The following is a 25,251-nucleotide window of genomic DNA, read 5'->3' on the forward strand; positions in this document are numbered from 1 at the left end:
AGGGGGAAGGGGGAGGGAAAGCGAAAACGCAGCGCTATGACTGTGTACAAGCAGCGATATGAACGGAAGACTCTAGTACCAATCGCATATGCTTTTAAAGGTGGTTATTTCAAGTATATCAAATTATGTTTAAGACTGAGCACATGTGAAGTACTAATTGTCCACAACGCGTAAGGATACAGACGCAGCCGGATCTGCTTGTAAGCAGTGGCTGTGTGTAGCTGAATGGTGGAGCTCTCTTCCTGGTGGATAAACAGTGACAGCTCAGGGCAGCCACCTAAACCTAGTACTGAGTCTGGCGCTGCCCTGCCAGCCATACTAAACAACATCAAAATGGCTACAGAGAGTAAACACGTCGTGCAGTTGAAATCGGGTGAGTAGAGAAATCTGGATATGTGACATTGGTAGGTTTAGATTTACCTAAATTTCTTCTTCGCCCTCCTCTAACACTGCTCTCGTCCTCTCCCCCCGAACAGAACTGTACTTCCTAATAGCCCGGTTTCTAGAAGCCGGACCGTGTCAAAACGCAGCAGAGGTTTGTATTTTGGTATTATAAGATCATTTGTAATGTTTTTAAGATTGGATAGTTCCATGTTTTTGTATTTGTGTTGTAATTCCAGACCCTGATAAGAGAGGTGGAAGAGAAGGAGGTAAGCAACTGTGTCTGCTCGGGTTGAATCTGTCTGTACACGCTGTAGTTTGTGATGTTGCTTTCACACAGATTTCTCATTTAATCTTTAAAAACCATAACTGGGTACATTTATAGACGGACTGACCGTGCTCAACATTGTTTCCCTGTCGCAGCTTCTGCCCAAAAGACTGGACTGGACGGGGAAGGAACACCCTGGGACATACGAAAATTTGGTAAGGGAGCACTATAACTGAGAAAAAGTTTTTAGAGAGCAAAATATAAATTGAATTTCCCGCAATTTTTATTCTAGAGGAAAAAAACTCAAATCCACTTTACCTAGAAAACTGAAACAAATCGGGGTCACATGGCACTAAAAGGTCGAGTCCGGGGATCCAGTGAATCATGATGTGTGAGTTTTGTGAGATGCATGCCCAAAAGATGTAAATAGTTGAGACAAATGTATGTGAAATGTTGGTACGTCATGAGTGTTGTGGTGTAGGAGCGCGAGGATCCGGAGGAGGGACTCCTGCGCCATAGCACGAGATGGAGGCTCTCGTGTCCTGCGATAGCCATAGTCTGTGTGGGTAAAACACACAAGGGGACTAGTTGAAACACTACTTTTAGCAGAATATAAACAGTGTTTTAAAAATTCGCTTGGATTGAAATACAGCTTTATTTGGTCAGAGTCAAATTGAAGAGATGTGGACATGGGAGAGCTGGGGAGTGTGTTACACCGGGGCAAAAGAAGAGCGAGATCTAGACATAATGTGCAGATGAGAGGTAACGTAGGCTGGTGTTATTTTATAGCGTTTTAATTTGCGTGTTAATTGACAGGTAAATAACCAGTGCTTTTTCAATGCATGTTTTAACGCAAGAGGGCGTGGAGAGTATTAATGCACTTTCAGTGTGACACTTGTTTAGGGCTAAGAGAAGGATTGCCTGTGTTCATATTTTTTTTTAGCGTTTTGAAAGTTTTAAATTGTTTGCAATTTGTGAAAGGATTGACCTATACCCTATATACGAAATAATACCAGTTTTGTTCTTATTTTGGCTAGACAACTATTTTTCGCTTACACGCATCAGTGCTACACCCATCAGGCGTCAACGGGGGCTGCAGACTCAAGTAGATTTAAATATATAGGTTTAGAACATTATTGACGTTGTCTGACTGTTTTTTTATGCTCGGCTCTTTCCACTCCCCGCGTTCCCCCTCCGCCTCCGAGCGGAGCAGTGACGCGGCCGTGCCTCCTGTCTCCTGCATGTCTATTGTGGATAATTCCTCCGCGTCTCGTCTTGAAATGCGACATGCTCTCAATTATCAGACAAAAAGAAATAAGACGTTAGAGAATTTGATATATTAACATCGTTATATCTCATTATGTGAAATTACATACGAGCATACGTAGCCTACATAAAATAATCCAGTCTATTCGTTTGATCGTTACTTATGAAGACATTAGTATTTGATACATCTAGTGGTAATTAACAATGTTAATAATAATTATTGATATTGACCTACTTTAAATGAATACAAAAGTGTAGAAGAAACAACTGGTGGTATAATCATAGCCATTTATTGTATTGACATTTGTGAATGTGTCCTTAGTTTGAATGTCAAATCATAAGTAGCCTATTAGCAATTTATTAATAGGTCATTAGCAATTATCATTATTATTTGTATCCATATTTTTTTCCGAGTTCGTTTGTCAACTCATTGATTTTATGTTTGTTGATGAGTAGGGCCATATTGACAGTTGTTTAATGTAATGATTAGGCATAAAATTCACTTATCTGTTTTAAATTAGTTAATCCTAACAAGCTGTCTCAGTTATTACAGTAGTGGGTGTTGGTGTTGGTGTGTGAGGCTTACTGTCCTGTGCAGGATTATGAACCAGTTTGTCCTGCTGCTCCTCCGCACGGCCTGCCGCCTGCCTGAGCCTTGTCTGGGCCACATGCTGTGTGGAAGTGTGTGTGGAGGTGGGCGTGTTCCTGTGTGACTGCGAGTGCATATAAAAACAGATCACGTCTGTGAACCAGCGACGATGTTCAAGGCAATTAAGAGGTCATTAATTGTGTGTGCAGTGGAAGGAATCAGCCGTGCTAAATGCAAAGATAAAAGGGAAGGGAAAACACGTTTCATTCAATAAGAAGTGTAGAGTAGGTCTGTGTTGATATTTGTGTGTGTGCTTGTGTGTGAGAAAACAAATGTATTTTCCATCCAAAATGGACAGATCTGATGTCCTTTTGTAAAGAGTCATCTTGTATAAATGTATTTTTTTTACCAGCGTTTTCTTTTTTTGTTGGTATAGGGAGACATATTTGTCATTGAACAGAACTAGGTCATGCATTTCAAGAGATGTGCATATAGTGATACAATATGGAACAGTAAACTCTTAAGAAACGGTTCAGTCCACACCGATGCTTGCAGTTAATAGGCTTTTTACAGAATTGTGTCTTTAATGTGTGTGTGACTGCGTGTGTGCTTGTGTGACTGTGTGTATGTTCCTGCGTCCGTGCGTGTGTGTGTGTGTGGGTGTATGTGCTTGTGTGACTGTGTGTATGTTCTTGCTTGCGTGTGTGTGTGTTTGGGTGTATGTGCTTGTGTAACTGTGTATGTTCTTGCGTGTGTGTGCAGGTGCAGCTGTATGGGCACGTCCGTCCTGACCACCTGCTGCAGGTGTGTTCCAGGGTGTGTCCCCTGCTGGAGCAGGAAGTCCCGGCCAGCGTTCCTGGAGTCCACAGCCTGCTGGGGGCTGGACGGCAGGACCTGCTGAGGACCAGCAAGAGTAGGTCCACACACACACAGACACTCACTCACTTACACTTACACACACTAACACACAGACACTCACTCACTTACACTTACACACACTAACACACAGACACACACTCACTTACACTTACACACAGATTAACCCATATACATGCAGACAGACACACACACTACCTAAACACATGCACACACATTTTGTACACACACACACACACACACACAATCTAAATAAGAGTGTGGGATCTTATTGTATCATGTTTGTGCTGCAGGCTGTAAGCATGTGGTGTGGAAGGGCTCTGCCCTGGCAGCCCTGCACTGTGGCCGACCTCCAGAGCCCCCCATCATCTACGGGAGCCCCCCCAACATCGGTAGGTGCTGCTGGGCAGGGTGGGCTGGGCTGGGCTTGGAATACCAGGGTCATTCACAGGACGGACACCAGAGCATAGGGAGGAAGAAGACAATACTAACAAATGAGGGATATGGATTCATTTCAACAACTACTTAACAAATGCTGTTTCTGATTAAGAGACTGAGAGTACTGATGACCTCTCTCTCTCTCTCTCTCTCTCTCGCTCTCTCTCTCTCTCTCTCTGTGTGTGTGTGTGACCTCTCTCTCTCTCTCTGTGCATGTGACCTCTCGCTCTGTATGTGTGATCTCTCTCTCTCTCTCTCTCTCTCTCTCTCTCTCTGTTCTGTACAGTGGAGACGAGTCACGGGCGTCGGCTGAACGGCTCGTACCGTCTGGGCCAGCTGCTGCCCACAGCGGTCTACCAGCACATGAAGATGCATAAGAGGATTCTGGGACACCTGTCGTCAGTGTACTGTGTGACATTCGACAGGACAGGACGACGCATCTTCACTGTAAGAACCGTGTGTGTGTGTTTGTGTGAGCATATATGCTGTGTGTGTTTGGAGAGCTTCTGGTGTGTACAAGGCGTGTATGTCTGCGTGTGTGTGTGTGTGTGTGTGTGGGATGTTTGCGTGTAACCAAATCTTATGGAGGTTCTCTCTGCTCTGCAGGACGTGAATATGTGTGTGTGTGTGACCAGAGCATCTGGAATGCTGGGACATATTCACGCATGGTTTTCATTGCCATTATTAAAGAGGTCTTTGTCCAGATTGAGTCTGGGTCTCTGTAGGACCCAGGGGGCGGGGCGCTCGGGTCAGGGCGCTCGGTCAGGGGGCTCGGTCAGGGGGCTCGGTCAGGGGGCTCGGTCAGGGAGCCTGGTCAGGGCGCCTGGTCAGGGCGCCTGGTCAGGGCGCTCGGTCAGGGCGCCTGGTCAGGGCGCTCGGTCAGGGCGCTCGGTCAGGGGGCTCGGTCAGGGAGCCTGGTCAGGGCGCCTGGTCAGGGCGCCTGGTCAGGGCGCTCGGTCAGGGCGCCTGGTCAGGGCGCTCGGTCAGGGCGCTCGGTCAGGGAGCCTGGTCAGGGCGCTCGGTCAGGGCGCCTGGTCAGGGAGCCTGGTCAGGGCGCTCGGTCAGGGCGCCTGGTCAGGGAGCCTGGTCAGGGCGCTCGGTCAGGGCGCCTGGTCAGGGCGCCTGGTCAGGGGGCTCGGTCAGGGCGCCTGGTCAGGGCGCCTGGTCAGGGCGCCTGGTCAGGGGGCTCGGTCAGGGCGCCTGGTCAGGGCGCCTGGTCGGCAGGCCTGGCTGGCTGGGCCGGAGCTGTTGAGTATGGAACTGTCTGGAGGTAGAGGAGCTGTCTGTGAAGGATCATTATGACCTTTGACCTCTAGGCGGGGTTGAGATGTCAGTTCTGGCAGTGTTGTCTGATCTTGTTCGGATGCTGTGCTAACTCAGGTCCGATGCTAACTCAGATCTGATGCTAACTCAGGTCCGATGCTAACTCAGATCTGATGCTAACTCAGGTCCGATGCTAACACTGATGCCTGCTGCTACTCCATTTTCTGCTCTCAGTTTTTAAATCTCCAGAAATGGCTGCTGGGAGAGGTGCTGTTGAAGGCGGATTAGATTGACTCTGTCTCTCTCTTTCTCTCTTTCTCTGTCTCCTTTCACCCTTCTCTCTTTGCGTGCTCTGCCATATTTTCAGTTTCTATCTATCTCTCTCTCTCTCTCTCTCTCTCTCACACACTCTTTCTCTCTCACACTATCTTTCTCTGTTTCATCAACTGAAGAATAAATGTTTCCTCTTAGGCGCTGGCTAACTGCCAGAATTCAAATTCACTCCCTTTCTAATTCTCCCCATCCCTCGCTTACATATTTTTTCCCTCGCTGCCTTTATCATAAGTTTATATTTTTTTAAATAGATAGATCTTTCTTCTATTTGTATCTATTTATGTATCCTCCTGAGTTATGGAGCTTAGTGTTGCTTCTATTATTGAACATCTGATAAACGAAATAAGATTATGGATCAAACGCGTCATGTATTGACAGGATAGTTAGTGGTGTGTCTTCAGCCCGGCTGGTCTGGACGGCACAGGTGAGGGCCGGGTGCTCATTCCACCTCCATCCCTCAGTCTTCAATCAACCGCCTGACTGATTGTCCACGCCAACAGCGATTTATTCCTGATCGATGATCGAGCGCAGAGTTTGAACCATCGATTGCCAGATGGACGTATTGATCAGCGTCTCCCGGGTTGACGGTAGCGGCTCGAGGCGATGGGACGACCACGTGGATCTCTTGCCTCCTGGATCTGTAATCCTACTGGTGCGTTTGCTTCAGGGCTCTGACGACTGCCTGGTGAAGATCTGGGGGACGGATAGCGGGCGGCTGCTGGCCACCCTGCGGGGCCACGCGGCCGAGATCTCCGACATGGCTGTGAGCTACGAGAACACCATGCTGGCCGCGGGCAGCTGTGACAAGACCATCAGGGTGTGGTGTCTGCAGACCTGTGCCCCCCTCGCTGTGCTGGAGGGGCATGCCGCCTCCATCACCTCGCTACAGGTGAGTGTGTGTGTGTGTGTGTGTGTGTGTCTGTGTGTGTTTCAGCTCTCCCATCTCTAATTGGTTATTTGACGGTATCTGTCCTGTGATTGGTGGTTTTGCAGTTCTCTGACCTCTCATTGGTTGTTTGCAGTTCTCTCCTCTGTGTAGCGGGTCTAAGCGCTACCTGTCCTCAACGGGAGGAGACGCCACCATTTGCTTCTGGCAGTGGGACGCATGCACACTGAAGTTCAGGTGAGACTCACGCCTCCACGCTCTCCTCACACACACACACACACACACACACAGTGGTGCTGACGGCTGGTCTGTGTGTCTCCAGTCAGAGGCCCAGTAAGTTCACGGAGCGCTCCAGACCAGGGGTTCAGATGATCTGCTCTTCCTTCAGTGCAGGTACGCAGCCATGACAACACCATCACCCAGTCAGGATGGGTTGAAAATAATACAGGACGTCTGTCTAATTTGGGTGTGTCTGTACGTGTGTGTGTGTGTGGGCGTGTGTGCGTACGTACATGTGCTCTCCCCAGGTGGAATGTTCCTGGCCACAGGAAGCACAGATCACATGATCCGAGTGTACTACTTTGGCTCGGGTCAACCAGAGAAGATCTCTGAGCTGGAGTCCCACACGGTAGGACAGAACTTTCTAGAAACACGCTTAGGTTCACGTGTGTCGTGAGGATCTCCCAAGGCCCCTCTAAACACGACACTCAGCCTCCTCCCTCGTACTCATCCCATCCACTGTGACGGCATTCAGCCTCCTCCCTCGTACTCATCCCATCCACTGTGACGGCATTCAGCCTCCTCCCTCGTACTCATCCCATCCACTGTGACGGCATTCAGCCTCCTCCCTCGTACTCATCCCATCCACTGTGACGGCATTCAGCCTCCTCCCTCGTACTCATCCCATCCACTGTGACGGCATTCAGCCTCCTCCCTCGTACTCATCCCATCCACTGTGACGGCATTCAGCCTCCTCCCTCGTACTCATCCCATCCACTGTGACGGCATTCAGCCTCCTCCCTCGTACTCATCCCATCCACTGTGACGGCATTCAGCCTCCTCCCTCGTACTCATCCCATCCACTCACCCCCAACCTTCTATTTCCCTGCAGGACAAGGTTGACAGTATCCAGTTCTCCAACTGCAGTGACAGGTAAGGTGTTTTTAAGCGTGTGTGTGTGTTTTGTGGGGGTGTTTTGTGTGGTGTTCTGGGTCTGAGGGGTGTTGTAACGGGACTTTGTGCTGTCAGCAGAAACACTACCATCATTCTGTCTACACCTGCACTGATAAACACATATACACACATACATGCTCACAAAACACACACACACAAAACACACACACACAAAACACACACACACAAAGCACACACACACAAAACACACACACACACACACACAAAACACATTAGCAGCGTATTTAGTGTATGTGTGTGTGGCGTTTGCAGAATAACACATTCAGCTGAAATTCCTAAATTCTTAATCTGCAGTGAGGGGAAGAGGGAGAGAGAGAATTACAGAGGGGAAGAGGAGGAGGGAGAGAGAGGGAGTGAGAGAAGAAAGAGTGAGAGAGAGGGAGTGATAGAGTGAGAGAAAGGGAGGAAGAGAGAAAGGGAGTGAGAGAGAGAGGAAAGGGTGAGAGAGAGGGAGAGGAGGAGAGGGAGAGGAAAGGGTGGGAGAGAGAGAGAGGTCAAGGTTGAAGAGGAGGAGAAGAAAGACGGTGCTTATCAGTAGCAGTGCCCGTAATGTTTATGTAACTATTGCATGTGTGTGTGTGGCAGGTTTGTAAGTGGCAGCAGAGATGGTACTGCACGGATCTGGCAGCTGCAACAACAGGGCTGGAGGAGCATTCTACTGGACATGCAGACCAAACTGCCTGGGTATGTACACACACACACACACTATGCAGACACACACACACACTATGCAGACACACACACACACTATGCAGACACACACACACACTATGCAGACACATACACACACTATGCAGACACATACACACTATGCATTTACATTTACATTTATTAATTTAGCAGACGCTTTTATCCAAAGCGACTTCCAAGAGAGAGCTTTACAAAGTGCATAGGTCACTGATAATAACAACAAGATAGCCCCATAGTATTGTGGGTAGCCAAAACAAGAAGTAGATATTGTGAACAACCCAAAAATAAGTGCTAAAGGGAAGAAACCATAAGAGCATGTGGTTAAGCAAGTTACAATTAAACAACATGAATCTCTAAGTGCAAGTGTACCTGTAGGAAAGCAATAAAAAAAACATAGGATTAACTAAAATAGAATAGAATACAACAGTTGAAATCAGCTACCACTAACCAACAAGAGCAACAGTCTAAGCAGACACATGCAGACACATACACTATGCAGACACACTCAAACACTTACTTCACAGATGGCCTCTCTCTCTCTGATGATTCATGTGAAACTCCCTTGACTCATGACTACATGATGATGGCTGTTACAATGTTTTCCTTTGTTGCAACAAAACTTCTGATATTTACCCCCCCCCCCTCTCTCCCCCTGCAGGAAGTACAACCCCCCTCCGTTGGAAGACAAGGTGACCAAGCTGAAGGTTACCATGGTAGCATGGGATCGCCATGACAGCACGGTAATCACTGCTGCCAACAACCTGACACTGAAGGTCTGGAACTCCACCACAGGAAACCTCATTCATGTCCTTATGGTACGCACGCACGCTCGCACACACGCACTCCCACACCACCATCAGCGGCTAGTATTGATGGATGATGTTTCTTGGTGGCCGTACAGGGCCATGAGGATGAAGTGTTTGTCCTGGAGCCCCACCCCTTCGATCCCAGAATCCTCTTCTCTGCGGGGCATGATGGGAATTGTATCGTGTGGGACCTGGCCAGGGGAGTGAAGATCCGCTCTTACTTCAACATGGTGAGGGTTCTCTACTGTCCTCTCTCTCTTTCTCTGTCTCAGCCATGCTACAACGGTTGTGTGTGTGTGTGTGTGTGTGTGTGTGTGTGTGTGTGCGTGGGAAGTACCTGGATAGCTGATCTGCGTGTGAGAGCGTCCTTCACTCGGGTCATTGTTTTACATCCTGACTTTGTCTCTATGGTAACTGAGGACAGTGTGACAGGCAGGATGTCTGAGGGAGAAGGGAGCAAGGCAGCTCAGAGGGCTGATTAATACCAGGATCAGAGGGGTGATTAATACCAGGATCAGAGGGGTGATTAATACCAGGATCAGAGGGGTGATTAATACCAGGATCAGAGGGGTGATTAATACCAGGATCAGAGGGGTGATTAATACCAGGATCAGAGGGGTGATTAACACCAGGATCAGTGGGGTGATTAATACCAGGATCAGAGGGGTGATTAATACCAGGATCAGAGGGGTGATTAATACCAGGATCAGAGGGGTGATTAATACCAGGATCAGAGGGGTGATTAATACCAGGATCAGAGGGGTGATTAATACCAGGATCAGAAGGGTGATTAATACCAGGATCAGAGGGGTGATTAATACCAGGATCAGAGGGGTGATTAATACCAGGATCAGAGGGGTGATTAATACCAGGATCAGAGGGGTGATTAATACCAGGATCAGAGGGGTGATTAATACCAGGATCAGAGGGGTGATTAATACCAGGATCAGAGGAGTGATTAATACCAGGATCAGAGGGGTGATTAACACCAGGATCAGTGGGGTGATTAATACCAGGATCAGAGGGGTGATTTGATTAATACCAGGATCAGAGGGGTGATTTGATTAATACCAGGATCAGGGGGTGATTAATACCAGGATCAGGGGGGTGATTAATACCAGGATCAGGGGGTGATTAATACCAGGATCAGGGGGTGATTAATACCAGGATCAGGGGGTGATTAATACCAGGATCAGGGGGTGATTAATACCAGGATCAGGGGGTGATTAATACCAGGATCAGGGGGTGATTAATACCAGGATCAGGGGGTGATTAATACCAGGATCAGGGGGTGATTAATACCAGGATCAGGGGGTGATTAATACCAGGATCAGGGGGGTGATTAATACCAGGATCAGGGGGGTGATTAATACCAGGATCAGTGGGTGATTAATACCAGGATCAGGGGGGTGATTAATACCAGGATCAGGGGGGTGATTAATACCAGGATCAGGGGGTGATTAATACCAGGATCAGAGGGGTGATTAATACCAGGATCAGAGGGGTGATTAATACCAGGATCAGGGGGTGATTAATACCAGGATCAGGGGGTGATTAATACCAGGATCAGGGGGGTGATTAATACCAGGATCAGGGGGTGATTAATACCAGGATCAGGGAGTGATTAATACCAGGATCAGGGGGTGATTAATACCAGGATCAGGGGGTGATTAATACCAGGATCAGGGGGGTGATTAATACCAGGATCAGGGGGGTGATTAATACCAGGATCAGGGGGGTGATTAATACCAGGATCAGGGGTGATTAATACCAGGATCAGGGGTGATTAATACCAGGATCAGGGGGTGATTAATACCAGGATCAGAGGGGTGATTAATACCAGGATCAGGGGGGTGATTAATACCAGGATCAGGGGGGTGATTAATACCAGGATCAGAGGGGTGATTAATACCAGGATCAGGGGGTGATTAATACCAGGATCAGGGGGGTGATTAATAGCAGGATCAGGGGGGTGATTAATAGCAGGATCAGGGGGGTGATTAATACCAGGATCAGGGGGTGATTAATACCAGGATCAGGGGGGTGATTAATACCAGGATCAGGGGGGTGATTAATACCAGGATCAGGGGGGTGATCAGGATCCTCTGCTGCTCACTGGGCCCAGCGGTATGGACCGCCTCAGACACCACGGCCGTGGGCTATTTCAGTCCCGACGCCAGTGTTGTGGAGCATAAATAATAACGATGAAAACAATGTTATTGATTTAGCAGAGGCTTCGATCCAAAGTGGTGTACGAGTGGGGGGGATTTGAACCTGCAGTCGAATGCTCCACTCCTGAGCCATCCTCTATCCCCTATACCTGTACGGAGGGTGTGTGAGCGCGTGCGATGGCCTCATGTTTGCTGTGTTTGCTGTGTGCAGATCGAGGGCCAGGGCCACGGCGCGGTGTTTGACTGTAAGTGCAGTCCAGACGGACAGCACTTTGCTGCCACAGACTCTCACGGACACCTGCTCATCTTCGGCTTCGGCTCCAGCAGCAAATACGACAAGGTAGCGCCTCGGAACCGCCCCGCACCGTGGTGCCTCCACGCTCCCTGCTGTTGCCTAACCACACAGGCGCTCTGCACTCACTCTCAGCCCACTGAGTGGTGTGTGTGTGTGTGTGTGTGTGTGTGAGGGCTGCATCCTTCACTTCTGAACAGCTTCAGGAGCTAAGACAGGCACACTGTCTCCCTCTGATTTCACTGTCTTTGGCAGCCTACCTCTCTAAGTGAACTGTTCTGACCCACATGGAGAAAGACTTCACCTATATTTCTTTCTCATCTCTGTGTCTCTCTTCACTCTGCTATTTTCTACCCCTCCTTTCTCTTCTCTCATCTCTCCTCCTCTCCCCTCTCCTCTCTCATCTCTCCTCCCTCCCTCCTCTCCTCTCTCATCTCTCCTCCCTCCCTCCTCTCCCCTCTCCTCTCTCATCTCTCCTCTCTCCCTCCCTCCTCTCCCCTCTCCTCTCTCATCTCTCCTCCCTCCCTCCTCTCCTCTCTCATCTCACCTCTCCTGTCTCCTCTCCTCTCTCTAATCTCATCTCTCCTCACGCCTGTCCTTTCCTCCCTCCTCTCTCTCCTCTCCTCACCTTTTTTCTCTCTCCTCCCCTCCCTCCTCTTCTCCCTCTCTCTCTCTCTCTCTCTCTCTCTCTCTCTCTCTCTCTCTCTCTCTCCTCCTCCTGATTCTTCTCTCTCCCTCCTCCTCCTGATCCTTCTCTCTCTCTGTCTCAGATTGCAGATCAGATGTTCTTCCACACAGACTACCGCCCGCTGATCCGTGACGCCAACAACTACGTCCTGGACGAGCAGACCCAGCAGGCGCCCCACCTCATGCCCCCGCCCTTCCTGGTGGACGTGGACGGGAACCCCCACCCCACCCGCTACCAGCGCCTGGTCCCCGGGAGGGAGAGCTGCAGGGAGGAGCAGCTCATCCCCCAGATGGGGGTCACTTCGTCGGGTAGGAGCCCACACAGACACCCCCCCCCCGGGCTGGGGGTCAGGCCTGCTGGGTGCTGCCACATGATTTTTTCTGTCTGTTCGTCTCTCACTCTCTCTCCCACACACAGACATACACCTTCTCTCTATTTTGTTTTGCATGTTCTCTCTCGCTCTCGCTCGCTCTTGCTCCCTCTCGCTCGCTCTCACATAGACCTTAGAGCCTTCTCTCTATTGTGTGTTTGGTGTTGACTGACCCCCCCCCCCCCCCTCCAGGTCTGAACCAGGTGGTGAGCGAGCAGGCGGAGGAGGGGGGCAGCGCCCTGGACAGTATGATCCAGAGACTGCAACAGGAACAGGATCAGAGACGCTCCACTGACCCCACACACAGCAGGGCCAGCAGAGGTACACACACACACACACAGACACAAACATCTATATGCACCCTCACCCAGAAACCCACACACACACACACACACATATATATACGCACCCTCACCCAGAAACCCACACAGACACACACACACACATACACAAACTCACACAGACACATATATACATATACACACTAGGGGTGGAACGGTACACTGAAGTCATGGTTCGGTTCATACCGCGGTTCAGACATCACGGTTCTGTACGAGTTTGGTACAACGGAGGGAAAAGCAAAACAAACAAGGTTTCTCTACAAGTGAATACGGGCGCATTGAAAATGACGTGTAAATTCCGATTGCGTCAGTGATTTTTTGGGCCCTATTTGTATGTGTATCTAAAGGCAGGTTAAGCACTGTAGGGAGGAAAAGTTGGACAGTTTTTCTTTTGTCTCCAGTGATTGGCACCCCTGGGTGAAGGCGTTGGATATGTTTAGTCATTTAGCACATGCTGTTATCCAGGTGCGCTACATGCGTTAGCATGTTAGATGTATTTCCACTCACAGTCCCCACTACTGCTGATCAACGCCGACACACAGCGCTCGTCTCATCCATCACTCTCTCGCCTGTACTACTGGAACTGAATGGGAAACCTACGTTTTCCCAAACGTGCGATCTTAAAGAGGCCGGCGGGTCCTCTATCTATACTCGTCCTTAGCGCGGCTAGCTATCTCTGACTGACTCACAGCGGCGCCATTCAAAGCTTCAGAGCTAAAGCGGGGCTACAGATTAGGTGTCCCTAAAGAACACGAGTATCTAACAGTAGTTCCGCATCACATTAATTAACTTTCACGCAAGTTTTATTTATTTTTATTATTCGTGCATTCTCCGCGTAATTTCATGCACCGAACCGTGACGCCCGAACTGTTTCGGTTCAATACAAATACATGTACTGTTACACCCCCAGATATACACACCCACGCACCCTCACCCAGAAACCCACAAACACCTTCAAACTGATTGGTCCATCTCCTGTCAGTCACGTGGTGATGCCCCTCCCCCCAGGCTCTGTGGGCTCCCCCTCCGAGGTGCACTCGCCCCCCAACGTGGGCCTGCGGCGGAGCGGGCAGATTGAGGGCGTGAGGCAGATGCACAGCAACGCCCCCCGCAGCCAGATGGCCACGGAGAGAGACCTGGTAGCCTGGAGCCGCAGGGTCCTAGTGCCTGAGCTGGAGGACGCCACTGTCAGGTGACGCACACACCTGATTCACCTACACACACTCATACACACCTGATTCACCTACACACACTCATACACACCTGATTCACCTACACACACTCATACACACCTGATTCACCTACACACACACTCATACACACCTGATTCTCCTACACACACTCATACACACCTGATTCACCTACACACACTCATACACACCTGATTCACCTACACACACTCATACACACCTGATTCACCTACACACACACACACACACTCATACACACCTGATTCACCTACACACACACTCATACACACCTGATTCACCTACACACACACTCATACACACCTGATTCTCCTACACACACTCATACACACCTGATTCACCTACACACACACTCATACACACCTGATTCTCCTACACACACTCATACACACCTGATTCACCTACACACACTCATACACACCTGATTCACCTACACACACTCATACACACCTGATTCACCTACACACACACTCATACACACCTGATTCTCCTACACACACTCATACACACCTGATTCACCTACACACACACTCATACACACCTGATTCTCCTACACACACTCATACACACCTGATTCTCCTACACACACTCATACACACCTGATTCACCTACACACACACTCATACACACCTGATTCTCCTACACACACTCATACACACCTGATTCACCTACACACACTCATACACACACACACCTGATTCACCTACACACACTCATACACACCTGATTCACCTACACACACACTCATACACACCTGATTCTCCTACACACACTCATACACACCTGATTCACCTACACACACTCATACACACACACACCTGATTCACCGACACACACTCATACACACCTGATTCACCTACACACACTCATACACACCTGATTCACCTACACACACTCATACACACCTGATTCACCTACACACACTCATACACACACACCTGATTCACCTACACACACTCATACACACACACCTGATTCACCTACACACACTCATACACACACACCTGATTCACCTACACACACTCATACATACACACCTGATTTACCTACACACACACTCATACACACACACACCTCTACACGCACACCCACCTCGTACACTTATTCACACACTCATATACACACACACACACACACACACACACACAGTTAAGGTTGAAAGAAGCAGGTGAAAAGTGCGAAGGCGGGCAGTCTGACCAGGTGTGTGTGTGTGGCAGGCGACAGGTGGAGTGGAGAGAGGCTAAGGGAGAGGAGGAGATCAACATCTACAGGTCAGAGAGAAGAAGACGCACCATCCACTCCCACCGAGAAACCAAGGTACACTCACTCACACACACACTCACACACACACACACTCACACACACACTCACACACATCCGCAGCCCCGCTGAGCGGTGCTCAGGGATCTTCAGGGGTCTGTTGTGCTCAGCAGATTCCGCCCCTTAATCTACCTCAGGTCCACAACCCGGAGAGTGTGGGCGAGGAGGGGAGGCGGAGCCAAAGTAACCATGGCTACCACACGCGGGCCGCTGTGGAGGAGACGAGCCGTGAGAGCGCCGATGTCGCCGACGACGACGACAGCACGTCTGAGGTATTTCCTGTCACCAGGACAACACATGGGCAGACATCCAAACTGATATATTTTAAGTTCGTTTTTATTCGCAGCAAATCATTTTAGTTGATTATTAATGTCTGATATGCCTATGAGATGCCGACATGTTAACTGTGTGTGTGTGTGTGTGTGTGTGCAGGGCGAGGTGGAAGTCCTACCTGTAAATGGAAACTCCTCTGAGGAAGAGAAGGAGAAGGAGGAAGAGGAGAAGGAGCCCTGGCCAGACGACCACAGCAGCTCCAGGTCTGAACAACACACACACACTCACACACACACTCACACACTCACACACACACCACACACTCACACTCATCATACACACTCACTAACAAACCAAACACCCTGTCCAACCTGGTCTCTGGTGCCTGCAGCGACTACTCCAGCGACTACTCTGACTGGACGGCGGACGCAGGGATCAACCTGGAACCACCGAAGAAGAGCGTGAGGGTGAAGAAGAAGAGCAGCGGCTCGGAGGAGGACGGAGAGAAGAAGAGAGACAGGAAGAGAGACAGGAAGAAGGACAAGCCAGACAAAGACGAAGCGCTACCAAAGAAGAAGAAGCCAAAGGAGAAGAGGAAGGTGTGTGTGGGCTCACTTGTTCTTGTCCGGGGCGGCCCAGAGGGGTGGAGCTGTGACTGTGCTGTGTGTGCGTGCTCACTTGTTCTGTGTCCGGGGCGGCCCAGAGGGGTGGAGCTCTGACTGTGCTGTGTGTTTCAGAGGGCGGAGTTTCGAGAGGAGGAGCTCATTCTTGAGGAGTGGCTCCCGTCTCCGTGGATCACAGACACTGTCCCCCGGAGGTGTCCCTACATACCACAGATGGGCGACGAGGTAACACACACACACACACACACACACATGCTGTCTCTAGATACACATGATCTCACGGGCACACTTTCACTTGTGTAAAGCTGCATATGTGTCTGTTGTTTTGGGGTTACTAGCAATATTGTAATGTGTGTGTGTGTGTGTGTGTAGGTGTATTACTTCAGACAGGGCCATGAGGCCTACGTGGAGATGGCCAAGCAGAAGAAGATCTTTAGCATTAACCCTAAGAAGCAGCCCTGGCACAAGATAGAGCTGAGGGTAAACACTAGTCATAGCCATCTCGTGTGTGTGTGTGTGTGTGTGTGTGTGTGTGTGTGTGTGTGTGTGTGTGTGTGTGTGTGTGTGTGTGTGTGTGTGTGTGTGTGTGTGTGTGTGTGTGTGAGCACAGGTGAAAGGATAAAGTAGAAGTCACACGTCAATGTAAATCTGGGAGATGGTGTGTTGATCTGTGTGTGTGTGTGTGTGTAGGAGCAGGAGCTGATGAAGATTGTGGGTATCAAGTATGAGGTGGGTCTTCCTACACTGTGCTGTCTGAAGCTGTCCTTCCTGGACACTGACACAGCCAAGCTCACGGGAGGATCCTTCTCCATGAAGTAAGACCAAACTCTGCCTCTTATTCTCACATTCATTTTTCTAATCATGAGATTAGTTCAAGGCCAATAAACCTGAAATAAATGTGCCACTATTAACTTACCCTCATAGTCCAGGCCCAGCCAATAGCAATGATTCACTGTGGATCTTGGGGGAGGTTAACTGCCGCTGGTGTTGGTCTGTGTTGCCATAGGTACCACGACATGCCTGATGTGATTGACTTCCTGGTTCTGCGGCAGCAGTTTGATGATGGCAGAGACAGGGAGTGGACCATAGGTCAGTCTCTTCTCTCTCTTTCTCCTCTTATCTCTTTCTCCTCTTCTTTCTTTCCCTCTCTTTCTCTCTCTCTCTCCTCTTCTCTCTCTTTCTCCTCTTCTCTGTCTCTCTCTCTGTCTCTGTCTCTGGGATGGATTTAACTGTGTGTGTGTGTGTGCAGGGGACAGGTTCCGCTCGGTCATAGATGATGCGTGGTGGTTTGGGACGATAGAGAGCCAGGAGCCACTGCACCCCGAGTACCCTGACAGCTTGTTTCAGTGCTTCAATGTCTGGTAGGTTTGGTGTCCTCTGAGGGGCCCAGAGACGTCCTGCTTACCTGCTCACCTCATACATCTTTACATACAGCTTTACATCACCACACGCCCAGCTTTACATCACCACACGCCCAGCTTTACACCACCACACGCCCAGCTTTACATCACCACACGCCCAGCTTTACATCACCACACGCCCAGCTTTACATCACCACACGCCCAGCTTTACATCACCACACGCCCAGCTTTACATCACCACACGCCCAGCTTTACATCACCACACGCCCAGCTTTACATCACCACACGCCCAGCTTTACATCACCACACGCCCAGCTTTACATCACCACACGCCCAGCTTTACACCACCACACGCCCAGCTTTACATCACGACATGCATGAATGTATGTTAGTGGAAGTGATGATGCGTTTCCTGTTCAGCTGGGATAACGGCGACACAGAGAAGCTGAGTCCTTGGGACATGGAACCAATCCCCAACGAGGGTGAGACTTGGTCACGCCCACAGGCGGGCGCACACACGCACACGCAATGAATTGTTGTCTGATATCTTTGCATGCGTATTTTCATACTTTCTGCTCCTTCCCTCCTTCAACTCCCTCCTTCAACTCCCTCCTTCAACTCCCTCCTTCAACTCCCTCCCTCCCTCCCTCCTTCAACTCCCTCCCTCCCTCCCTCCCTCCCTCCCTCCCTCCCTCCCTCCCTCCCTCCCTCCCTCCCTCCCTCCCTCCCTCCCTCCCTCCCTCCCTCCCTCCCTCCCTCCCTCCCTCCCTCCCTCCCTCCCTCCCTCCCTCCCTCCCTCCCTCCCTCCCTCCCTCCCTCCCTCCCTCCCTCCCTCCCTCCCTCCCTCCCTCCCTCCCTCCCTCCCTCCCTCCCTCCCTCCCTATAGCAGTGTTTCCAGACGAGTTAGGCCAGAGCGTCCCTCTGACGGAGGAGGAGCAGAAGGAGCTGCTCTACGTCCCTCTGGAGGGAGAGTGGGGCTCACGCACACGCTCCCAGGAGTGCGAGCGCATCATCAAAGCCATCGACCAGCTGATCACCCTCGGTATGACGTCATCCGCCAGGGACACACCACTAACTCTGACCTCATCGCTCGGGGAATGTTTCCCAGAAACGGGCCGTTCTCAATGGCTTCCCATCCACAGATGAGCTGGTGTTAGTCATTGTGCTTAACGGGAAACTTGACTTCACTGACACTGTGCTGTGGTGTTACTGGCTCCCCCTGGTGGTGGTTAGGGTCTTGCAGGACAGAAACCCAGTTCATCCACTGATCTTCTGGGTTCTCTGTTTCCTAATAGCTGCCTGACTCACAGGGTTGTACTTGTGTTCACACAGTTGAAGGTGATGGATCTAGAGAAGAGATCTTGCTAGCAACTGTGACCCAGTCTTGTCTTAACGAACGAACCCCCTCCCTCCCTGTGGTCTGTGTTCAGATGTGGCTGCTCCATTCTCCTTCCCGGTGGACCTGCAGGCGTACCCCACCTACTGCACGGCCGTAGCCTACGTGACAGACCTCAGCACCATACGCCACAGGCTGGAGAACCACTTCTACAGGTGCGCAGTGTGTGCCTGAGCTTGTGTGTGTGTCAGGAATATGTGTATCAGGACTGTGTGTGTGTGTGAATCAGGACTACGTGTGTGTATCTGAGTGTGTGTGTATCAGGACTGTGTGTGTGTGTGTATCTGAGTGTGTGTGTATCAGGACTGTGTGTGTGTATCTGAGTGTGTGTGTATCAGGACTGTGTGTGTGTGTGAATCAGGACTACGTGTGTGTATCTGAGTGTGTGTGTATCAGGACTGTGTGTGTGTGTGAATCAGGACTACGTGTGTGTATCTGAGTGTGTGTGTATCAGGACTGTGTGTGTGTATCTGAGTGTGTGTGTATCAGGACTGTGTGTGTGTGTGAATCAGGACTACGTGTGTGTATCTGAGTGTGTGTGTATCAGGACTGTGTGTGTGTGTGAATCAGGACTACGTGTGTGTATCTGAGTGTGTGTGTATCAGGACTGTGTGTGTGTGTGAATCAGGACTACGTGTGTGTATCTGAGTGTGTGTGTATCAGGACTGTGTGTGTGTGTGAATCAGGACTACGTGTGTGTATCTGAGTGTGTGTGTATCAGGACTGTGTGTGTGTGTGAATCAGGACTACGTGTGTGTATCTGAGTGTGTGTGAATCAGGACTGTGTGTGTGTATCTGAGTGTGTGTGTATCAGGACTGTGTGTGTGTGTGAATCAGGACTACGTGTGTGTATCTGAGTGTGTGTGAATCAGGACTGTGTGTGTGTATCTGAGTGTGTGTGTATCAGGACTGTGTGTGTGTGTGAATCAGGACTACGTGTGTGTATCTGAGTGTGTGTGAATCAGGACTGTGTGTGTGTATCTGAGTGTGTGTGTATCAGGACTGTGTGTGTGTGTGAATCAGGACTACGTGTGTGTATCTGAGTGTGTGTGAATCAGGACTGTGTGTGTGTATCTGAGTGTGTGTGTATCAGGACTGTGTGTGTGTGTGAATCAGGACTACGTGTGTGTATCTGAGTGTGTGTGTATCAGGACTGTGTGTGTGTATCTGAGTGTGTGTGTATCAGGACTGTGTGTGTGTGTGAATCAGGACTACGTGTGTGTATCTGAGTGTGTGTGAATCAGGACTGTGTGTGTGTATCTGAGTGTGTGTGTATCAGGACTGTGTGTGTGTGTGAATCAGGACTACGTGTGTGTATCTGAGTGTGTGTGAATCAGGACTGTGTGTGTGTATCTGAGTGTGTGTGTATCAGGACTGTGTGTGTGTGTGAATCAGGACTACGTGTGTGTATCTGAGTGTGTGTGTATCAGGACTGTGTGTGTATCTGAGTGTGTGTGTATCAGGACTGTTACTACCTGTGTGTGTCTTCCCCAGACGCATGTCCTCTCTGATGTGGGAGGTGCGTTACATTGAACACAACGCCCAGACCTTCAACGAGCCGGGAGCTTTCATCGTCACGACGGCCAAGTTTGTCTCCGACGTCATGCTGCACTTCATCAAGTACGTGTGTGTGTGTGTGCAGTAATTCCCATCACGGCCATCTGTATGACTCATGAATGAACCTGAGCACTGTGTCTGATCTCTTTGTATTTCTCTTCATCTGCCCCCCCCCCCCCCCCGCCTCTCTCTCTTTATCTCTCTTTCAGGGACCAAAGCTTGACTGACATCATTCCCCTGTACAATAGTATGAAGAAGACAGCTTTCTCAGACTCTGAGGACGAGGTGTGTGTGTGTGTGTGACTTGTTTGTGTGCGTAATATTACTGAGTAGAGACCGATGTTGGACTGTACACAGTCTTTGAACACGGGGAATCTTTGTCAATCTGTGTTTCCGTGGCGATGCAGGATGATGAAGATGATGATGATGATGAAGACACCGACGCTCCTGGGACCTCCACCAGGAAACAGAAAGTAAACAAACAAACGCACCTCCAATCACAAACACTGCTCCGCCCATACTGTGGTGCGTCTTGCTGATGTCACATCCTGTCTACAGACGCGGCGTCCGATGAAGCGGCAGCTGTGCACCAGGCCGCCGTCGTACGACCCCCAGGCCTGGAGAGGGCGCTGCAAGGAGCTGCTGGACCTAATCTTCCAGTGTGAGGACTCTGAGCCCTTCAGAGAGCCTGTCGACCTGCAGGAGTACCCGGTAAGGCCTGACACCCCTACTGTGTCATCTCTCTCTCTCCAGCTGTCTCTCTCTGTCTCTCTATCTCGCTGTCTCTCTTTCTATCTGTCTCTCTCTCTGTCTGTCTCTCTCTCTCTGTCCGTCTGTCAGTCTCTCTCTGTCTGTCTCTCTCTCTGTCCGTCTGTCAGTCTCTCTCTATCTGTCTCTCTCTCTGTCTGTCTGTCTGTCTCTCTCTCTGTCTGTCTGTCTCTGTCTGTCTGTCTCTCTTTCTCTGTCTCTCTCTCTCTCCTCCTATGCCGCCCTACCCTGACCCGTGTGTGTGTGTGTGTGTGTGTGTGTGTGTGTGACAGGACTACCTCCATATAGTGGACACTCCCATGGACTTTGGCACGGTGCGGAGCATTCTGGCGGCAGGGAAATACAAATCTCCCACGGAGCTTTGCAAAGACGTGCGTCTCATCTTCAGCAACTCCAGAGCCTACACGCCCAGCAAGAAGTCCCGGGTGAGGCTGAACTGCACGCTCTCTTGGCATTTCTGTCCCGTCTAATGGCTCAAGCACGGTCAATAGATCTGACACACAGGATAATCCCAATGAATATTAATGATTGTTCTTATCGATATTGATGATTTTTCTTCGACATACTGCCGCTGGCAGGGTGCATTAGTGATGGAGGTGTCTCATGTGTGTGTGCAGATCTACAGTATGAGTCTGCGTCTCTCTGCGCTGTTCGAGGAGCACGTCAGCTCCATCCTGGACGACTACAAGGCCATCCACGGCCTGACTGACCGTCTCACCAGGCAGACGGACAGACAGACGCGACACGCCCCTGACAGACAGACGCGACACGCCCCTGACAGACAGACGCGACACGCCCCTGACAGACAGACGCGACACGCCCCTGACAGACAAACGCGACACGCCATGAAGAGGCGGAGGAGGAGGAGTGACTCTCCCGCCAGCAGCACTGCATCCAGGTAGTGTGAGAGTGTGTGAGCGTGTGTGAGGGTGTGCGAGAGTGTGTGAGGGTGTGTGAGGGTGTGTGAGAGTGTGTGAGAGTGTGTGAGGGTGTGTGAGAGTGTGTGAGAGTGTGTGAGAGTGTGTGAGGGTGTGTGAGAGTGTGTGAGAGTGTGTGAGGGTGTGTGAGAGTGTGTGAGAGTGTGTGAGGGTGTGTGAGGGTGTGTGAGGGTGTGTGAGCGTGTGTGAGCGTGTGTGAGCGTGTGTGAGCGTGTGTGAGCGTGTGTGTGTTCTGGCATATAACCCGTGTCCCTCCCCCCACCAGCCCAGAGAGAAAGAAGCGCGTGTCATCACGCGGGGCTACGAGGGCTGACACCTCCGCCCCGCCCCCCCCGGTGGCCCCCCCGCGGCCCCCCTCCCTCAGGCAGAACCTGCCCCTCAGACAGCCCCCCCAGCTGCTCAACGGCAAGGCCGACACACACACGCCTGGACGCACCCGCAGCACGGCCCGGCACGGCACACACACCCCGGGGTCCTCACAAACACCTGGGAGCAACACACACAGCCCTCCAGGTGAGAACGCGTCCTGCCTGCCTGGAGACACAAAAGCTACGATACCTAGACCTTCTAGCTCCGGTGATCCTCTCTGACAGGGGATGTCTTGTGGTTGCAGAGCTGTACAAGTGCCTGTAGAAGTGTACAAGCGCCTGTAGAAGTGTACGAGCGCCTGTAGAAGTGTATAAGCGCCTGTAGAAGTGTACAAGCGCCTGTAGAAGTGTACAAGCGCCTGTAGAAGTGTATAAGCGCCTGAAGAAGTGTACAAGCGCCTGTAGAAGTGTACAAGCGCCTGTAGAAGTGTACAAGCGCCTGTACAAGTGTACGAGCGCCTGTAGAAGTGTACGAGCGCCTGTAGAAGTGTATGAGCGCCTGTAGAAGTGTATGAGCGCCTGTAGAAGTGTATAAGCGCCTGAAGAAGTGTACAAGCGCCTGTAGAAGTGTACAAGCGCCTGTAGAAGTGTATGAGCGCCTGTAGAAGTGTATGAGCGCCTGTAGAAGTGTATGAGCGCCTGTAGAAGTGTATAAGCGCCTGTAGAAGTGTACATTGCCTGTAGAAGTGTACAGCTGCCTGTAGAAGTGTACCAGCGCCTGTAGAAGTGTACCAGCGCCTGTAGAAGTGTACAAGTGTGTTTTGTGCCATCCCCCTCAGACCCCCCTCCTCCTCGCTCGCTGCGAGGCCACAGTTCCGGGCCCACCCCGTCTCCGGCCCCCCCTGAGTGCTCCAGACACACTCCCGTTACCGACAGCAGTGGAGGGAGCAGCATGCGGAGGAAACTCCGGACTCCCGTTCGCCACACTCCCGGTAAGAGGGCGACGCAATGTCATAAGAAAAAATATATCTAGTTTGATAGACTGTGTTGTATAGATCCTTAATATCTCTGTCTCTGCAGCCTCTCCCTCTAGCCCCTCCCCCCAGTCTACGCCTCACCTAAATGGCCACGGGAGTCATGTGACCTTGGGCGTGGGCAGGAGAGGACGGAAACCCAGAGCGGAGCCGCCAGCGAGCCCTCCAGAGGTCATGACCCCTGTGAGCCCTGCCCGTAACCCCCGGGGTCGACCGCCCAAGAAACGAGGCAGAAAGAGCAAGCAGGAGCTGGAGGCCATGAGGAGAAACTCCGCCCCCGACGATGACCTGGACCAATCCACAGGGGACGAGGGCGGGACTTCCTCCTCAGCACAGGAAACGGCTGTGCTTTCAGACTCCGGTCTTTCAACCCCCAAGCCACGACGCGGTAGGCCAAGAGTGGTCAGGACTGAGGAAGCCCCGCCCCCAGGCTCATCTGACCTATCCCCTTCTCCGCTGAGAAGGAGCTGCCGGCGACTCAACGATGAGACCACTTCCCCTTTGCAGGCTGCGCACCAATCACATCAGCGGGATTCCCCAGAGGAGGAGGAGGACGAGGACGAGGTGGGGGGGTCGATGCGGACCCGTAACCAGGGGCGACGGACGGCCTGGTACGTGGAGGAGGACTCGGAGGAGGAGCAGAGACAGCTGTTGTTTGAGGACTCGTCAATCAATTTTGGAACCTCCTCTAAGGGGCGGGTCCGCAAGCTCACTGAGAAAGCCAAGGCCAATCTCATTGGCTGGTAACCACAACAACCAAACAGACACACAGGACAGACAGGGGAGGTGTCTAGGGGCTGACTACAACCCCACAGGGAGCAAAGCGATTGGATCCGCTGTGTGTGGGGTGGGGGTGGGGGGGCGCTGCCAGTCTATCTGCTGCTAAACAAAGCTGTGCCCAGAGCTTCCCCTCTCATCCTCCCATCTCCTCTTCCTCATCCTTCCCTCTGCTCCTCTCCTGGCCCCAGGCAGCCTGCGTACATCAACACCCACCGGACTGTCTGTCTGTCTGTCTGTCTCTGTCTGTCTGTCTGTCTGTCTGTCTGTCTGTCTGTCTGTCTCTGTCTGTCTGTCTGTCTGTCTCTGTCTGTCTGCTCCTCCAGCTGTCCAGGATCCGGACCCCACACATGTTCTTCTGGGCTGCAGGACTATACTGGCAGGCCCCTCATCCTGACTTTTTTGGGGGAGCCTTGGGTGTGTGTGTGTGTGCGTGCGTGTGTGCATGTGCTGAAATACCAAATGGAAAGACTGAATGTGCACCTTGGTGTTAGTGGGTACCATTGTTTTCCATTCTCTGTGTCCGCATGCCCACGACAACCTCTGCTCTCCTGTGCTCTGAAGAGCAGACCTCTGCTCTCCTGTGCTCTGAAGAGCAGACCTCTGCTCTCCTGTGCTCTGAAGAGCAGACCTCTGCTCTCCTGTGCTCTGAAGAGCAGACCTCTGCTCTCCTGTGCTCTGAAGAGCAGACCTCTGCTCTCCTGTGCTCTGAAGAGCAGACCTCTGCTCTCCTGTGCTCTGAAGAGCAGACCTCTGCTCTCCTGTGCTCTGAAGAGCAGACCTCTGCTCTCCTGTGCTCTGAAGAGCAGACCTCTGCTCTCCTGTGCTCTGAAGAG

At 51.1% G+C, this 25,251-nt stretch overlaps 1 protein-coding gene across 2 annotated transcripts; it reads left to right on the forward strand.

Annotated features, from left to right (window-relative positions):
* Window positions 1–25,202, forward strand: phip (PHIP subunit of CUL4-Ring ligase complex). Of its 2 annotated transcripts, none has more exons than XM_084699479.1 (40): window positions 1–373; window positions 477–535; window positions 621–650; window positions 805–864; window positions 3,267–3,417; window positions 3,674–3,772; window positions 4,105–4,265; window positions 6,082–6,303; window positions 6,437–6,537; window positions 6,623–6,693; window positions 6,828–6,928; window positions 7,412–7,452; window positions 8,080–8,178; window positions 8,843–8,999; window positions 9,086–9,220; window positions 11,373–11,501; window positions 12,224–12,449; window positions 12,704–12,832; window positions 13,861–14,044; window positions 15,278–15,377; window positions 15,518–15,652; window positions 15,813–15,916; window positions 16,045–16,252; window positions 16,391–16,501; window positions 16,649–16,756; window positions 16,967–17,091; window positions 17,283–17,365; window positions 17,526–17,637; window positions 18,058–18,119; window positions 18,524–18,679; window positions 19,068–19,188; window positions 20,528–20,653; window positions 20,800–20,875; window positions 20,998–21,063; window positions 21,149–21,301; window positions 21,631–21,783; window positions 21,976–22,256; window positions 22,562–22,809; window positions 23,444–23,596; window positions 23,685–25,202. In XM_084699479.1, the coding sequence occupies exons 1-40, from the start codon at window positions 226–228 to the stop codon at window positions 24,383–24,385; spliced, it is 5,685 nt and encodes a 1,894-aa protein (XP_084555605.1). In that variant the 5' UTR covers window positions 1–225; the 3' UTR covers window positions 24,386–25,202. The 2 variants fall into 2 exon arrangements, with proteins under 2 accessions (XP_084555605.1, XP_084555606.1); XM_084699480.1 differs by having other exon boundaries at window positions 18,527–18,679.
* The last annotated feature ends 49 nt before the right edge of the window (window positions 25,203–25,251 follow it).

The sequence above is a fragment of the Hypomesus nipponensis genome, chromosome 6 (genome assembly GCF_054491055.1).
Source record: "Hypomesus nipponensis isolate SF chromosome 6, ASM5449105v1, whole genome shotgun sequence".
In the NCBI taxonomy this organism is placed as follows: domain Eukaryota; kingdom Metazoa; phylum Chordata; class Actinopteri; order Osmeriformes; family Osmeridae; genus Hypomesus; species Hypomesus nipponensis.

Coding starts and splice junctions, on each gene's coding strand:
- phip (XM_084699479.1), top strand. CDS start 226: ATGGTGGAGCTCTCTTCCTGGTGGATAAACAGTGACAGCTCAGGGCAG. Junction 6,694..6,827: donor CTGCTCTTCCTTCAGTGCAG/GTACGCAGCCAT, acceptor TGCTCTCCCCAG/GTGGAATGTTCCTGGCCACA. Junction 16,253..16,390: donor AGCCAAAGGAGAAGAGGAAG/GTGTGTGTGGGC, acceptor TGTGTGTTTCAG/AGGGCGGAGTTTCGAGAGGA.